This window comes from Strix aluco, chromosome 5 (genome assembly GCF_031877795.1).
Source record: "Strix aluco isolate bStrAlu1 chromosome 5, bStrAlu1.hap1, whole genome shotgun sequence".
In the NCBI taxonomy this organism is placed as follows: Eukaryota; Metazoa; Chordata; class Aves; order Strigiformes; family Strigidae; genus Strix; species Strix aluco.
The window spans coordinates 80,671,577-80,689,037 of record NC_133935.1 but is presented as its reverse complement, the minus strand read 5'-3'; the positions used below and the strand labels follow the sequence as shown (position 1 = coordinate 80,689,037).

General features: G+C 41.1%; 1 protein-coding gene across 6 annotated transcripts in view; it reads right to left on the bottom strand.

Annotated features, from left to right (window-relative positions):
• Positions 1-2,072: 2,072 nt before the first annotated feature.
• GRM3 (glutamate metabotropic receptor 3) overlaps positions 2,073-17,461 on the bottom strand; it is a 111,366-nt gene continuing 95,977 nt past the window's right edge. For 5 of the 6 annotated variants that reach the window (XM_074827933.1, XM_074827935.1, XM_074827937.1 and 2 more), the window contains 3 exons: positions 15,415-16,481; positions 8,258-8,432; positions 2,073-2,619 (listed from right to left, as the gene is read on the bottom strand). In XM_074827933.1, coding sequence (XP_074684034.1) covers positions 2,546-2,619; positions 8,258-8,432; positions 15,415-16,481 — 1,316 coding nt within the window. In that variant the 3' untranslated portion in view covers positions 2,073-2,545. The remainder of the gene's footprint in view (positions 2,620-8,257; positions 8,433-15,414; positions 16,482-17,461) is intronic. The other variant, XM_074827938.1, reaches the window with a different exon arrangement.

Sequence of the window (17,461 nt, the reverse complement as noted above, 5' to 3'; positions counted from 1 at the left end):
TTGGGAACATTCAGTGGGGCTGAAACTCCAGAGCTCCATGTGCTGGTGGTTTTTTGTGTGAAAAACCGACATGCAAGTGGCTTTCAAACCACCTAAGTATTCAGAGTGTGTTCAGACATAGATGTTGGGTCATTTTCTCAATAGTGCTATTGAAATGAATGAAAACTCTGGGACAGTAAGATCCTCACCTGCTATAAATTAGCTTCAGTGATGCCAATTTAGATTTAGGGTTGGAATTCATCTGACACAATGCCTTTATTTTCAGTGCAGACTTTGTGATCTGAGCAAGCTGTGCTAGCCTTTATTTGGAGAGATTCATTTTAGCCTAAATTAACAGTCTGAGATAAGCCAGGGGAATTGTGCCTACTTCCCTCCACTGAGTACAAAGGGAGAAGGGGTTGACAATCTTATATGTAGCTATTTATACTGTAGACTATGAATGTTAGGTGAGGTGGATTTGACCCTGATTGTTGCTTTCTATAGAAATTGAGAAGAAATTCTCATTGGCTTAGACATTTTTAAGAGCTGCTTAAAGATAATGTAGATGCAGGGACATAAGCATTATGGTCAGATATTCTGCCCTTTTGCCGTACTGTGAACAGCCTCTTAATCCACACAAGAGCATACAAAAGTCACATGAATGTAGCTGCCCAACTTGAGATGCTTTTAGTGGTCTTCATTTAGAAAGTAAGATTCCCAACCTGTCAAAACTTGGCCCCTTTGTTGTGCATCAAGGTCAGAACCAAGCCTGAAACGTTAGGTGGTCTAGAGCTTGTGGAGAGAAAGAAGCTGAATGCAGAGCTCTGCATGTAATGGAGGCTGAGCAATGCCTACTTTGGGGGAAGTCACAGGAATTTCTGTGCAAGACAGCTCCATGATGCAGAGGCTTAAATGGCTGCCTGTGGAGCCAGTCACAGAAGTGTTGACATCAAGAGGTCTTTGCTGGTGGACATGTGGATGTCCAGAAAAATTAGTCATCTATCTGTGAGTAGGAATTTTAAGAACCTGCATCTTTAGTTTTTGTATTCAAAATAACAGCTACTTCCTCTGCCAGTTCAGCCCTAAGGACTTGCACCTTTCCATAAATGTGTAAAAACTTCTGCAAGTGCAGAACTGGGCTCCACAGAACTCATACATCCAACAGTATGTATCTATAGTGTCTGCCTTTCAAGCCTCAGTGGTGTTGCCTTTGAAGTCAATGAGAATTTTGCTATTGACCTCAGCTGAAATGAGATCAACGGGAACAAGCCCTTAGGTAAATTTGCCCAGACACATTAATCAAAGGTGTGTTTGTTTCCTTAATGACTTTTTGGACCCGGCAGAAGGGAGGATTTCAGATTGTTTCAATAGAGTGAGGGCAGCTTTAAGAGTGCAGTTATAAAAGTGAGACTTTAAAGGTATTTTGCAATTGTCTAAGTAGCTGGTATGTGTGTTTTGAATCGTTTGGTTTGAATGCAAAGGTCACTTCAGAGACGTGTAAATGTCTCCTGGATTTCTCTTTTTTGACTTTTTTTGTCTCCATTTCTGTGGTGCTCCAATTACCTTTCACAGCACTGTTGATGCAGGTAAGCTGAACCAGCTTTGTTTTGGCTGGAGGTATAAGACAGTCTTAGCTAATTTTCTGACAGATTTTATTCCATCTCTTTGCCAACCTAATCTAAAATCTCTTTGTTTTTTATATGCTAATCTATTGTGTGCATGACAGCATTAAATCATGCCAAATGAGTGAACCAGCGATCAAAAATTTTTTGCTAATATCTCATTGAGATGCAATTAGATATTTTCACTTTTGAAAATTACCCTACATTTTAATGATAAAAAGAGCACTTGAGGTGCTTTAATAATATGCATTTTTTTTTTTTAAGTAGAGGGAATTTATACTTGACCCTGACAAAGCATTTATTGTAAGCACTTATTATGTGATATGGATTTTGTAACACAGGCACAGACCCATACACAGATATGTGTTTGTACACACTAGTACTGCCGACTTTTTATCTTTTTTTACCTATCCTGCTGACTAGAGAAATGTAATGACCTTGAGGGAGGAAGAAACAAAAATGAAACCATGCTGAAAAACTTTTATCTTTTTATTATTGGTGCCTTTACATTAATACTGCTGTTTTGTGCTGAGAAAACCAAGCTGTTACACGTAAGGTAACTGTAATATACAACATAGAAATGCAGTCTAAGTTAATTACAACAAGGAGCTACAAAAAAATTTCGTAGGAAAGAAGTCACCTAACATTGCAACTCTGCTTGCAACAAATCACCCCCTTACTGCAGGACTATGCACATTGTGAACCATGGTTATTTACATGTCCCTTATGACCATTAACAACAGAAGGGCTAAAATCAGTCTAAAAAGTTCCAGAACATCACTATATACTGTACAATCCTCAAAAATAATTTATTACACTGTTTCTAAAAAAGGTACTAATTTTGTTTTGATTTCTTTTGCTTTCTGGTGTTTTCTGGAGTGCACAACATGTGCAAAATTTTGCCTAACAGTCTAAAAACTCAAGAACTGAACTGCAAGTCACAATCACAGAGATGAAGTGGTGGAGTCCAGAACTTCCCTTCCATTGCAGACAGTTGGTACATACATGCTAGCAGATGCTGAAAGAGAAAGAGAGGGGAAAATCAACTGACTTCAGGGTGGCAAAAAATTACAACACACAGGATTAGAATTAATGTTGATTTGGACCATCTCACCCAATTTAACCAAGATGCCCAATTAAAAGTCACTGTTATGTGACATGTACTGTGTCAGCAGTGGATCTGATGGAGGTACTGCTTGCACCTCTACAAGGTGCAAGATCTGAGGCTGAAGAATCCGCTGGAGGAACCTGATTTCTCTTTGCTGACCACTGAACGCTTCTTCTAGAAATGTCTGAATAAAATACATTAAATTTTTTTTGATTATTCTGCGCCACTGGGACTCACTTTATAGCACTTTGCATGGTAGTGTGAATTAATATAACTAGAGTGGTGATATTATCCCCGTAGAATAAAAAGTGAACCTTTGGATTTTGATGTTTTATTGGCAAGAAATGCTAAGGCCTGATCCATTGAGCTTTCACATAATTGGAATGGACATTCCTGAAATATAATATATGCATTTTTAAATCTGGGAGAGAATCCACCTCTGCATATTAGGACCTTGCGTTGATCTACTTTTTAATTAAAAAAAAAAAGAATTCTAAGTACATGCTGGATGAAGAATTTTTTTAATAACTGAATTTGAAAGCAAGATTATTTCTCATTAATCCCAGAATATTTTCTGGCCATAATACCCTTAATTTCTAGGAGCTCTGGATTGGGATTCAATATGCATCCAGAGGTGAGGGCCAGATTCTGATACCTTTGTCTACGTTGCCTAATATTTTATACAACAGGTTTTCATTGCTTCAGTGATACAAGATGACAATTGACTCTGAGTATCAGAATCTATTTCTAAATGTATTTGTATTTTGACTGTAGGGTATATTACCATTCTGCTAAAGACTGCTGGATTTTAATTTAAAAGCAAGCTGGTTTGTCCATCTTTGTTAAAATTATCCACTGGGCATCAGGAACGTGTTTTCAGATACTTTGTGACATCTCCGCTTATGGCACCACAAAGCTGTTTTTTGAAAGATGCATTAGGTTAATGATAACAGTGACCCGGAGAAATGTGATGCCTTCATCAAAGAAAACACACGGCAAGCAATGACTTAGTAAACTCAATCATCCAGTGTAAAAAGCAATTTATGCAGCTGACAAGGGCATGCTCAAACTTCCAAAACTGGTGCTGGCTACACTCTCAGTTGCAGACTAGTTCTTTAAAGATGGTCAGCATTATTTTTAGAACAAATAATTTTTTCTTCAAATCAGCTACTGTTTCTAATTCTTTCATTGACTGAATAAATATTTAATGGAAAACAGAACTGCTTTAACAAGAGAAATTTAGAGGCACCCATTGGACTAACCTAATACTTAAGAGGGCAGGATATATTCCTGATTGATAAATAAGAGAGCCAAGAATGAGCCCCTGCTCTGAATTAGGAAGATGGAGTTTGATCTCTCGCAACCTGGATATGTGTTGTGAGTCACATACATGAAAGCAGTTATTGTAGGTAAAAGGTCATAATGCATCATGTCTATGATTTTGAAAAAATTACCAGGTTTTGTATTCAGTTTTTAACTGGATATAACAGCACACTGACCTGAAATTTTTATTATTGTTGTTATTTTTATTTCTACTTATTGTTGTCAAATAGAAAAATCAATACTGCTTAGGAGACCCAATTCGAATCCCTGTTCTGCAGTATGACTACAGGCAAAATCATTTTTTTTCTGTGAACATCAGTCACCTACCCAGAACTTTTTTAGCTTCAGGGTTTTTTTGAAGTCCAACACATTGAAGAGCATGAATAGCTCAAATACTACGGTAACTGGGTCAGGAGGATGTCAAAGTTGGACAGAGAAATACGGTGGTAGGTGAGAAATAAGTGGCCTTGCCTTTTGAGTTCTCAGGCTTCCTCCACAGCACTTACCTCTCTTGTAGTGCTGGGAGGCAGTTATTAACTCTGTTGGGTGGAGTAAAGTATTCACACTAAGTATCCAGCTCTCTGAGACAGAACAAAAGATCTTGCTTTTTCTTACAGACCTCAGCAATGTTAATCGCTGGCCCTGCAGGGTTCTGAATTTCATGTTGTGTCTTATAGCAGCAGCCAAGGGGTTTCCTGAAGTATTGCTGGATATGCTAGAGATACTTCACCTCCATTTTGCCTTGTGTTGAGGTCAAAGACAAACGTGTGACATGACCAGAAGTCTTGATTTGGCTGCAATTCATGCTTTTGATCTCCTCTTTCCTGGCCATCCCTAATTTTGCTTTGGTAATCTAAGGAAAAGAACTGGAGGTAAAATGCAAGAGCCCAGCATTGCCATGGGCACCTTGCAGCATGCCTACATAGTCACGACCAGGCAGATTCAAATTTGCTGTCTGCATCCCACTTCCTCTACTTGTGCTCACAGCTGAACAACTGTGAGTTAATCATGTATAAAAGACATATATCAGGGATAGTTTGGAGTAAGGGCTGGGAAAAGAAATTCTGAGAGAGAAAATTTACCAGTCTGGCTATAAACAATAGCTTCAATTCTTTTTCTTACCCTTGTGAGGGTAGAACTCAAGTCTGTGTGCCGCTCTCCATGTGGACATAACTGTGTAAAAGCTCAGCCTGAATCATGTAGGAGCTTAAATCAGATCTGAGCTCTCTGAGCTCTCTTTCTAAGTGCTGATCTTCTACCTTATGGGGATACCTCTGCCAAACCAATAAAACAGGCCACAGGAAAACTGGGGAACACCTTGATGGTGGAAACACTGCAGGGGAAGCAGAACTTATAGCACTCTGAAAAATGTGAATTTTCAGATTCAGATAAATGTGTACAGATATATAAGTTTCAAAACATGTCGTATGCCTAGGTACATACATATCCTGACTCTCTTCAGCTTAAATTTATATATTCTTTTGTAGTCCAGACCTCAGCTGTCAAAATGATCAAAGCTTGGTGCCACTAAAACAAGTTTCCTCGCTTAGAAGTCAAGTATTCACCTCTACTTGTTTTCTGCAGAGCATGTAGCAAAGACAAGTTGCTGTATTCAGATGACTACGTGAGGTGCTCAGTTTAGCTCTCATGACCACTACCACATGGCAGCTTATGCCATTGACCACTGACTCAGGTGCCCCCTACACTGTTCAGTTTAAGGATGTAGTTGAGATACAACTTTAGAACTAACACTTAACACTACCCAAGAGCACCATGATGTCACTTACCTTTTCTCATAGTGTTTGGCCACATTTCATAGTTCAAGGAACTCTGTTAAAAACTGGCTGTGAGTCACTTGCTGCTCGTGACCCACTATACTCATGGCATTAATGACTGATGGAGTGAAGAGGTAGTGGCAGCGCTGAGATGTAATGGAGGTGGGAATCCATGGAGAAAGGAAACACTGCCCATTCGAGCAATTTGGGTAATCCTGTTCTCTAAAGCTCTGATAATGAACAAGAAATGGATTTTTGGATGTTGCTGTTACTAGAATGCCCTGGAGCTAATTTTGATCAGCTTCATATCAAGCAGTTTCTGACTGATGAAAACACTATCAGACCAAAATAAAAGCAAGATGACAGCCCCAGGATTGATGAAAGGAATATTTTAGACAGGGATTACAGAATCCCAGAATCATCTAGGTTGGAAAAGACCTTGAAGATCATCTACTCCAACCATTAACCTAACACTGACCATTGGAGACTTATAAAGAAATAAACAGGTTAAAAAAAAAAAAAAAAAAGAGAAAATTTATTTAAAATCATTTACAAATAAATGGAAGGGAGTAAGAGAAAATTTTCCTTCTTAGAAATATTAGCACTGTGATAGACAGTGAATTCTCAGTGTATTTTCCCAAATCATTGTCCTGGATGGAAACTGTAGGACTTTTTCCATTGTATGTGGTGGACCTTTTAGTTCTACTTCTAGGTCCATGTCTTGCCATGGTCTGAAAAGACGAACAAAGACAAGCAGCTCTTATTCAGCTGGAAAAGCAAATGACTGCAACCACCTTTCTAAACAAAGAAGTAGCAAGAGATTGTAAATCTGGATTTTTATGCTTTCCTTAATGTCTTGAAGCTGTTCACAAACCTGAAGAAGCAGGCTTTTAATGTAAAGATGTGCATGGAGGATGTCTTTCAGTGGCATACATGCTTGTGCACACACGTGTATTATCCAGCCGTTGTAATAAAAATATCAAATTCCGAAATGCAATCCTGTACAAAAGTCTCCATGAATCAAAACGGTTTCTGACTCAGTTTATTCCATAGCATGAGAGAATTAAAAAACTTGGAAAGACCACTTACATGAAATTCATAAAGGATCAAAATAATCTTATGGGACTTACCATTTCATCAAGGGACCAAACCTCTAAAGGTTTTCAGGAATCCATTGGTCTTGCAAATCCAGCCCTTTTGAGAGTGCTCAGCACTTTGGTCACTTAGGGCCATCTCATCTCTCTTGGTTTAAGTTTTCCAAAACAGCAAGGAGATTTTGGGTTTTGGTGCCAGGGCTGGATGCAGCCCTGACTCTGATGAGATGGGGGACGAGTAGAGCCACATGCCTGCTCTCTTGTTAAGGGACCTTGGGCATTCATGACACAATATGGTTTGGGGTGGGAGAACCAGAGATGGCTGGGACCCCTTTACCTCCTAATCCCTGCAATGTGTTACACAGCAAGGTGCCAAGTTCCTTCTGTGTTCTGTCTGAAATCTGAAGTGCCAAAGGTTTCTAGCCAATTTTGAAATTTAGGTGATACTCAAAAACCTGAGTCTAGGTTAGTGTGAACTTGCTGGCAAGCTTTGCTCTGCATCCCTCCTTTCATCTGTGTCGTATTCCTTGTCTCTTTATAGTTGTAGCGTGCTTTTCCAATTAGCTTTCCAGGTTAGACATACTGTTCACAGAACTCTGCGAACAAGGTGCTGTGTGCTCCTATTCTTAACTAGTTAAGCTTGACAAGGGAAAAACCCCACAAACATATAGGTGACCTAATATTTTTTATTTTAAACCCAAAACAATCTGTGAGCAACTCTCCCAGAAGAGGAGCAAAAGCCTTAAAACAGAATTACAGACGTGATTCTGCTTGGGATGAAAAATCTGAAGATAGAGGAAAGGAGAGAAGCACAGCATATGAGCTGTCCTTGCAACAGAGCACTGATTGTTTCTCCCGGCTGTGGCACTTACAAAGGGTACTGCTCGCACTCTGCATACAGATACAGTTTATGGCATCCCTTGTATGTGTTTGCTGCAGACTTGGAGCCTTTTCTTATAATGCAGGTGATAAGAGCTGTTGAGAGCATGCTGCATTTTGGCCCAGGTCCTGTCGGTGTGTCATTTTGACAGGAATACTCCAGGGCAATCTGTTCCTGTCGTTGCTGCGAGAGTGACAGCGAGCGACAGGTTCTGCTTGCTTTGTGCAGCAGGCTGGAGTCAGAGCCTGCTGAAAGCTTTCTGCTGACTTCAGTGAGCTTCAGAGCAGGCTCTGAGCTGATTCCCATGGGAGGGGGATGAGTTTTTCTCTCCAAACACAAATGAAGTGATGCTTCCACGGGGTACACAGCCCAGCCTATAAAGGACTTTTTGTTGCTCGTAAAAAACCTGTTTTGTCTTTACCCAAACACACCACAATCCCACATCCTTATAAAAACATGGCAGTTTTGTTACTTACACTGGGAGTAAGTGGTCCCGGTCCCACTGACACTGAACCTGTTGAGATGGAGTCTGTGAGTGACCACGTTCTTCTGGGGCTGGAAGAGGATGATGTGCACCTTGGGCGCGAACAAGCAGCCCAGCACAACAAAGCCGCTCAGACTCACAGAGATGCACATGGTGGTGGTTTGCACCTAGGAGAGAGTGGGCGCAAAGTGCTGTGTTTCAGTATGGAAAGCTCTGAAATGCAGCATATTAGTAGCATTATCATACAACAGCAGGAACCACAGTCCTGCGAGTTTGCACAGGTACAGGCTGGCTTGAACATCTGTCACATCCTTATCTTCCACACTCCTAGGATCATACGAGTGAGGGGCATGGTGCTGATGGTGCCCTGTGTCTCTGCATATCAGGGAGAGGTTGACTGTGTTCTCCCTCAGTTTAATACAGGAAGAATAGTTCTGCTTTCTCTCATCTCTCATGCCCTTGTTTTCTAAACTGATCAGGAAATCCTCTATAATGCCTGTCATGCAATATCTGAGCAAAGCTGGCTACAGTAGAAACCAACTTGCCCATACTGTACTTTGTGTGGGTTTACATTAGACGCCTCATGCAAAACATCCATTTGAAAATCATTTTAGTCTTCAGCCTCAATACTAATCAGAGAATTTGAACAATCCCTTGCAGCAATATAGGTGTGATTTGGAACAAACATGAAAGGTGGTGACATTTGTCAGACTGGGCCTGAAAGGTGCCCTGACTTTGAGAGATAAGTTTTTGGGGTCAGAAATTAACTGCTTGTAAGACTGCAGGGTTTTAGAGTAATTGCCTTGGGGATTTTGTTAGTGTAACTTTGTTGGCACCTCTTTCTTTCTTTCTTTCTTTCTTTCTTTCTTTCTTTCTTTCTTTCTTTCTTTCTTTCTTTCTTTCTTTCTTTCTTTCTTTCTTTCTTTCTTTCTTTCTTTCTTTCTTTCTTTCTTTCTTTCTTTCTTTCTTTCTTTCTTTCTTTCCTTCCTTCCTTCCTTCCTTCCTTCCTTCCTTCCTTCCTTCCTTCCTTCCTTCCTTCCTTCCTTCCTTCCTTCCTTCCTTCCTTCCTTCCTTCCTTCTTTCTTTTCTTTCTTTTCTTTCTCTTTTTCAATGGTATAACTAGGTGCCAGTTTACTGCCTCATTTTCAGTTTACATTCTTTTCCTCCAAGCAGATCCCTTAATTAAGATGGTGAATTAAACTGCTTTAAACTCTGCTGCTTAATTTGAATGATTATACATCCACAGCTCATTTTTTCTTAGTTACACTCCTGCAGACCTTGGAGATTAGCCTTCCATGGGAATGCTTCTTATATCTCCTTGTCAGAAATAACTGGTGCAAAATGAAAAATAGTTTTATATATATATACCAAGCAACAAGTGCTTTGTTAGCAGTGAGTATAATTAATGTGATCATATAATAATCATTCTTTACCCAAGGTAGATGTGGCAAGCACCATGAAAAGGTGCTCAGCATTCACAGGGTGAATGAACATGGAAAACCCTACCAGGGCAGCATGAGAAAGGGACAGCTGCACTTTCTCCTTCACTTCCCTGAATTTCATCCACAAGGACTCTGCAGTCAGTTCGGGGTGGGTATCGAACTGAGCACTGTACAGGTAAAACAGGATTGGGAGTTTTCTTATAAAAAGAATAAATTGAGGTGGTAGTTTCAAGGTAAGTTTTCTTCACTAACAAAGCCCTCCTCCCCACCCTGCTTTGCTAGGGTTTGTGCCTCCCAGAGCAGCTCAGCTGTGCTGACATAATTATACACTCAATCAATGAAATGATTTGGGTTAAAAATAGCCCCATCCCACAAGATTCCTTTTAACCCAGGTCACTTCAGTGGTTCGATGTATAACTGGCCTCAGAGACACTGGTGTGTGGGCAGAACGGAGGCAATCCTGCTAGACCAGGCAGGAAAAACTGGCAGGGAGGGCAAGCTCCTTGAAACAGAATTACCCCTAAAGAAAATTCAGGGAGAAACTGTCTAAACAGTAGGAGCTTTTGACACCTGATTTTGTGATAACCAGTTTAACACACAGAATTCTCCTTTCCTGTGTTATTGCTGCATTTCTTAAGCTTTTGTCTAAGGCGATAAGGTCGAAAATTCCCTTAAATGTGCTAGATATTGGGGCTGCTGTGAATTTGTTATGTATGATTATTTAATCATATCAGGTTTCATCGTATCTTTGATTCTGAAATCAATGTGGATCTCTGCATGAAAAACAGTGGCATCAGAGAAATCTGTCTTTTCCAGGAGCTCTCCTTCAAATTTTTGACAGTGCAGCTAACAGAGTCAGCCACCAGATGCAGCAGTTTGCAGAGGAGTTTCCGGCCTCTGTTTTGGGATCTTCTAGACCTGGGAACAACCTCTGAGATCACTGGAGGACTCTTGGGACCACTTCAAGGAATGTCAGGGTGCCTTACTGCTGCTGGGAGAGGACTGTTGCAGGAGGTTGTGACTTCTAGCAACCTTCATCAGCTCCTAAGGATCTCTGTCAGCTGTCCTTGACCAGCTTGGAGCTTTTGTCTGAGCTGACTCTTGGTTAGGTAAGGTTGGGCACTCTTGTTGCAGGTGCTGGGAGGAGCCCTCCGGAGGTGCTAGGCAGCTAACAGGTTCAGCATCATGCATAAATGTGCACAGAAGAGGGCTAAAAACTTTGCTGAAGGCTGTGTTTGTGTACAGAGCAAGGGGGATGCCACAGGGCATGGTCCCCAGTGCCCGCAGGGGCAACTATCCCTGGCATGTCAGGATTGACCCAGACTGAGCTCCTGAGGGAGCTTTGGGGCTGCAGGGATGCCTGAGGCTTCTCATGGGGTTTGGGAGAGTTCTCCTTTTCTGCAGGAGATGTGGAGGATTTCTATCATCAAGATAAGGAGCTATGGGAGGAGGACAGCAGACTTTGCAGCATCAGACATGATGAGAAAAAGGTGGATTGGATCTTCTCTGACACTCTGCAGGTACAAGAGCCTGGTCTGTACTAGAGAAGAACTAGGTAGCCTACGTTTGTTGAGTTGGGAAATGGAGACTCCCATGATGATGAAAGCTGTGACTTGTAGCTCCTGCTCTACTTACAGATCTGCAATGACAGCATAAATCAGTACCCTGGTAGCAGGGTGAGGAGAAGGAATTGCACTCTGTGTGAGAGAGCAATGGGAGTGAATGGAGCTCTGCTGGGCAATGGGTTTTGAGCCAGCTGATAGATATGGGTCAGGATTAGCAGGCAGACCAAAGTGGACAACATTATGGTGAGTGTCTCCTATAGACCACATAATCAAGAAGAAGTAGAAGAGGTATTTTTCAGACAACTGGAAGAAGTGTCATGTTTGCAGGCCCTGGTCTTCTTGGGGCAGTTAACCACCCTGATACCCACTGGAGGAACAACACAGCAGGGCAGAGGCAATGCAAGAACTTGTCAGGAATGTGACAGGCAGGGAAAGCTTTGGCTGCTGCAACCAGCAAATGGTGGAATTCAGGATCAAGAAAAAAAGTAGGATGTCCACCCTGAAGAGCAGGTTGACTTGTTCAGGTATCTTCTTGGAAGAATACTATGGGATATGGCACTGGAGAGAAGAGGGGTCCAGGACACCTGGTTATTTTTCAAGAATCACCTCATCCAAGCTTAAGAGTGGCCCATCCCAATGGGCAGAAAATCACGTAAATGTGACAGGAGGCTTACATGGGTGAACAATGACTGCCAATAGTCAGTATGGATTTACACAGGAAATTATGCTTAATCAACTGATAGACTTCTGCAGTGAAATGACTGGCTTGGTGGATGATGAGAGAGTAGGTGATATTATTTATTTTATCTTTAGTAAGGCTTTTAACACTGTCTCCTATAATATCCTCATTGACAATCTGATGAAGTACAAGCTAGATAAATGGACAGTGAGGTGGACTAAAAACTGGCTGAACTGCTGGGCTCAGAGTATTGAGATCAGTGACACAAAGTCCAGCCAGAGGCTAGTCACTAACTGTTCCAGGGGTTGATATTACGACCAGTGCAGTTTAACACCTTCATTAACTACCTGAATGCTGGGACAGAGTGAACTCTCAGTAAGTTTGAAGATGATACGGATTTGGGAGGAGTTGTTGATATACTAGATAGCTGTGCTGCCATCCAGAGGTACCTTGACAAGCTGGAGAAGTGGGATGACAGGAACCTCATGAAGTTCAACAAAGGGAAAAGCAGAGTTCTGCACCTTGGGAGGAACAATCCCAGACACCGGTACATGCTGGGAGCCACCCAGCTGGAAAGCAGGTTTGCAGAGGAGATCCTGAAGGTCCTGGTGGGACAACAAGTAGATCATGAGCTGGCAATGTGTCCTTGCAGCAAAGAAGGTCAATGGTCTCCTGAGCATTATGCAGTGTTTCCAGCAGGTAAAGGTTAGTGATTCTTCCCTTCTGCTCAACACAGGTGAGACCCATATTGGGTGCTATGCCCAGCTCCGGGCTCACCATTACAAGACAGACATGAACATACTGGAGGAAGTGTAGCAAAGGGCCATGGAGATGATTAAGGGAGCGGGACAACTGTCATATGAGGAGAGGCTGAGAGAGCTGGGACTATTTGGTCTGGAAAAGAGAAGACTGAGGAGGATCTTATCAGTGTGTATAAGTACCTTACAGGGGGAGAAAAGAAAAAGGAGCCAGACTCTTCCTAGTGATGCCCAGTGACAGGACAAGAGGCCATGGGCACAAACCAAAATTCAGGAAAAACATAAGAAAACTATGAAGATGGACCAACACTGGTACAGGTTGCCCAAAGAGGTTGTGGAGTCTCCATCCTTGGAGATATTCAAAACCTGACTGGACACAGCCCTGAGTGACCTGCTGTAGGTGACCCTGATTGGAGCAGGGGAGGTTGGATAAGACAATCTCTAGAGGTCCCTTCCAACCTTGGTGATTATGTGAAGACATGTTGTGTGTGGAAAAGACCCACATCTGAAGTCATGATGGAATCACCAAGAGCTCTACCGTAAATCCTTCCCCCAGAATTCCTTTCGCTGTTAAAATTTATTTGTTTCAGGGAGAAGAGAGTGATCATGCCAATATAAGCAAGCTTAGACTAACAGAAAAAAAAATGTATGTACTGGAGGCATAGCTATACAATAAGCCCTTCTCACAGCAAAGGCCTTAACCAAATAGCAGGGTTATTTGGTGGGTGACTCTGTAAGACATACAATGATATGCCATCCCAGCATATCTAACATGATGTCTGGCACCTGTCATACAGGGTTCATACAGGGACATTTCTGCTTCAGTATTGGTAGGGATGTATACTATGTTGATCTACTTATTTTTGTTTGTTCTTTAACTACTACAGTGAGGTCAACGCCAAATCTCTAGATACATTTCCAGGAGCTCTCCCTTTTTTTTTTCAGTAGGGTGAGTCCTAAGTGATGTTTGTGTTTAATGATAAAATCTCAAGCCAGCCAACATTCATTTTTTTTCATTGCTACTATTATGTTTCTAGGTTTGTTTATTGATGGTGCCACGACTATTGGTCTACATGAGGATGACACGGGTTGATTCAGAATAAACATGTAACTCTGCAGGGAAATTAAATATGGGCTTTTCAAAGGAACCCTGTAAGTGTAGACATCTAGAATGGGATTTTCAAAAAGCTCCTGACATGTCATGAAAGCATCAAAAAAGGTGTTAAAAGCATTTTGTGTCAATTTGGTAGGACTGGAATTGGCTTATTTGGAACATTGTATTTAGATTAAATGCCTACAGGTGGTTTTGAAAAGCCCACTCAGGAGATAAGGCTGAAAAATGCTGCTTGAGCAATCAAGTCCTGTTTCTTTTGACCATTTAGTGTCTGTGCTTCCCACTCATGTGACTGTCTGCACTGATATTACCCTCCTTCTCTGTCTATTTTCCTGATTACTTTGGGTGTCCTGATCTGTACCCCTGTGCCTTCCTTAACTTTTCCTTCATTAGCGTCAATTGATTACTCACCATTCTAACTTCTCCTGAGACTAAATAATCCCTTTCTTTCTTTTTTTTTGCCTTGAAATTATTTATAGTCTGTGATCACGTCTCCCTGGGTTTACTCTTGTCTAGACTAAATATATTTAGCTTTTTTACTGTCACCGTGTGTCTTACTGCGTCATTTGTTATCTATCCTTGTTTTCTCAAGGTTTTCAGTACCTTTCCTAAGCTGAGAAAAATAGTACTAAATATACTGTTCCAGGGTGGTCACACCAAAAGTATGTTGAGTGAAATTATTAGCTCCACAGTTTTACAGGTTATTTCATGTACATACTACTGGTAATTATACCACCCTAAAATAATCTACCTTTCTTCTGGGCAGAAAGTTGAATTAATTCACCAGAGACTACTCCAAGGGCCAGCTCCAGCAGTCACTTCTCACATCATAATAACTGTGAGATTTCCAGTGGAGCAGATCTGAATCTTTTTCGGAGACAATTTCCTTCCATCCAAAAATATGATTTTATTGAACTTGAAGCTTTGCAACACTCTGTGACAATTTAAACAATTTAATGTTTTTTAAGTTTGTTGGTGAAAGCTGACCAATATTTTCTGCTCAGTGAGGTATGTGTTCTATCCCCTACAAAGTGGAGAAATAATAAAAATTTCTATATTTGAGCATAACATCTGTTGGATTCTTTTTTTAAACAATCCTGTTTCATAGCAAATTTTGAAATTCTTTCCTTATCTTTTTTATGTGGAAGAAAATACAATGTTTGAATGGCAGATTCTTTTGCAGAAGGAGACTAGCTAGTTCAGTTTTTAATTTAAGGTCCACCTCCACCAAATAACTCATTATGACTCATTCTAGCTCATGATCTACTAGGCTTTTCTGTTAGGACTATGACTTCACATACTGATGTACCAATATGAATACTTAATCTATATGCTATGTCTCTATCACAAGCAGACTGATGGTACTAATCCCTTCCACCTCTAACTGTACATGCTCAGTTTGAAATGAGACCATCTTTCTTAGAAATAAGCTAAAATTTGGTAATATGTTTAGATGGACGTTAACACTGAAACAGAGCTTGTTTGCAAGTGATCTGGTGGACAAAAGAAGTGAAAGAGCTTTTAGTGAATGCCAACATGGTCCCCTAAAGTGATGCACATGATTTATGGAAACAGATATCCAAAGACTTACTCTGTAGTCACTAGATGTCACATAAAATATGGGGAGAAAGGCCAGCCAAATGATGCACGTTGTGTACATTGTGAAACCGATAAACTTGGCTTCGTTGAAGTTCTCTGGACATTTCCTTGTTTTGAAGGCATATACAGTGCATAAGACTACGAGGATTACATCATATGTTAAGGAGATTAACATACTGGAATCTTTGACATTGCATTTCAATATGACAGTCTCTCTCTTCTCAGGAAGAGTGTACCGCCTGGTGCCAGGGGCCTCCAAGATAAGCCACACAGACACCATTACAATCTGTACCAAAATGAGACTCAGGCAGATGAAGACCTGAGAGCTGGGGCTGATGAATTTAGGCCTTTGAGCACCGTTCTTTACACCATCAAATATTCTGGCTATGCAGTTCGTTTTTGTCAGAAGGGCAGAGTAGCAGACAGCAAAGGAACTTCCTAACCCCAAACGACGCAGGGTGCAGATAGCTGGAGAAGGCTTGGCTATGAAGAAGAAAGTCATGCTGTAAGACAGGAAGACCCCGAAGAGCAATATGTAGCACAGTTCACGGCCAGAAGCTTTGACCAGGGGGGTATTGTTGTGCTTGATGAACACTGCAATGACCATAAAAGTACAAATAAAGCCCAGGCATGCAATGGTAACAGGACCTATTGCCCAAGCATCTTCCCACTTGATGTAGTCTTCTGGTAGATCGTAACAGCCAGTCAGGTCAGCTGTGGGCCATTTTCCAGGCCCGCAGTCTGCACAAGTGAATTCATCAGCCAGGTACTCATAGGTTTCACAGGGAATACAAATCCAACAGCAGACATCTCCTGGTTGCATATTCTTCATCTCGTTAGGAGCACAGGGGTCACTGCACTGGGAGACAGGGACAGAGTTCCTGGACCAGTGGATAGAGTCTACCTCAAGTGACAAGGTTTCTGCCCAGTGACCAACCTTCACATAGGAGTATCTGCCTCCAGTGTACTGGAAATTGAACACGTTGTATCGTCCTATTCCATCTCCATAGGCATCAAATTTGACCATACTGTCTGCAGCATTGGGAGGGTTGAATGGAGCTGTGAAAAAAAAAGAAATAGAGAACATTATTATCAAAACTGCAGATGACATTTTTCATTCCTTTGGCAAGCACAGACACCTGACAGCTTACAGAATCCAATTCAAGTGCCAACAGGTAAGTCGAGAGGTCTGTTATCTGTCTCATTTTTGAACCCGGAAGAAGAAAAGAAGTCAGATAATAGAACACTATTTCACTTTACTGCATGAGATATATTTGTAAATGTTAGATTACCAATGTCCTTACTTTTTTTACCCTGTATACAAATGAATTCTCCAGTTATTTCCCCCAGTATGCACAACTGCTACCTTTCACATTTTCTCTTGAAAGAAAGAGGTCTGATTCTAACTGAGACTCAGCATTATTTGGTAAAATTCAGCTGTCATGACATAAGAAAAATTAAATAGTCAGATTAATAAACATCAAATTTGAGGCCAACAGTCTGGGATGCAGCTGAATAGAGTATTCGTTCTGAAAATAATGGAGAAGTAACTATGAAATCCTCAACAATTTCTTACTATGTCTTTTCCACTTCTCCCTGTGTCGTAGGAAGTTTTGAATCCCTTCTGTTTTGCTTCAGTTTTACCAGTTTCTGATATTTCTTGTCTGGTCCGAGGTTCCCAGCATGTGCTGCTTTGGTCCTATATCTTATTTGGGGGTTAGATGAAAAAAACCACAAACTTGATCTGTGACCTTCTGTGAAATCAATATTGTAACACTTCCAACTGGTAAACTCCGGAGAGTTTTTGTTTTTCTTCCAGCTGAGGCTCATGCAGGGAATGAAGAAATATTAAAAATGTAGGAGGAAATTGCATTTACCATGTGATTTATTGGTCGTTTGCTTTAGCATCAAAGGTGAACAGCTTTATAGGAAGCTGTTTATTGGAAGCAAGTTTTGGGGTTTTTTGCCATTGATGAGCAATAAAGGTGATTTCATTCCCCAGTGTCTTTGGTTACAGAAGTGGTTCCACTATCATTGCT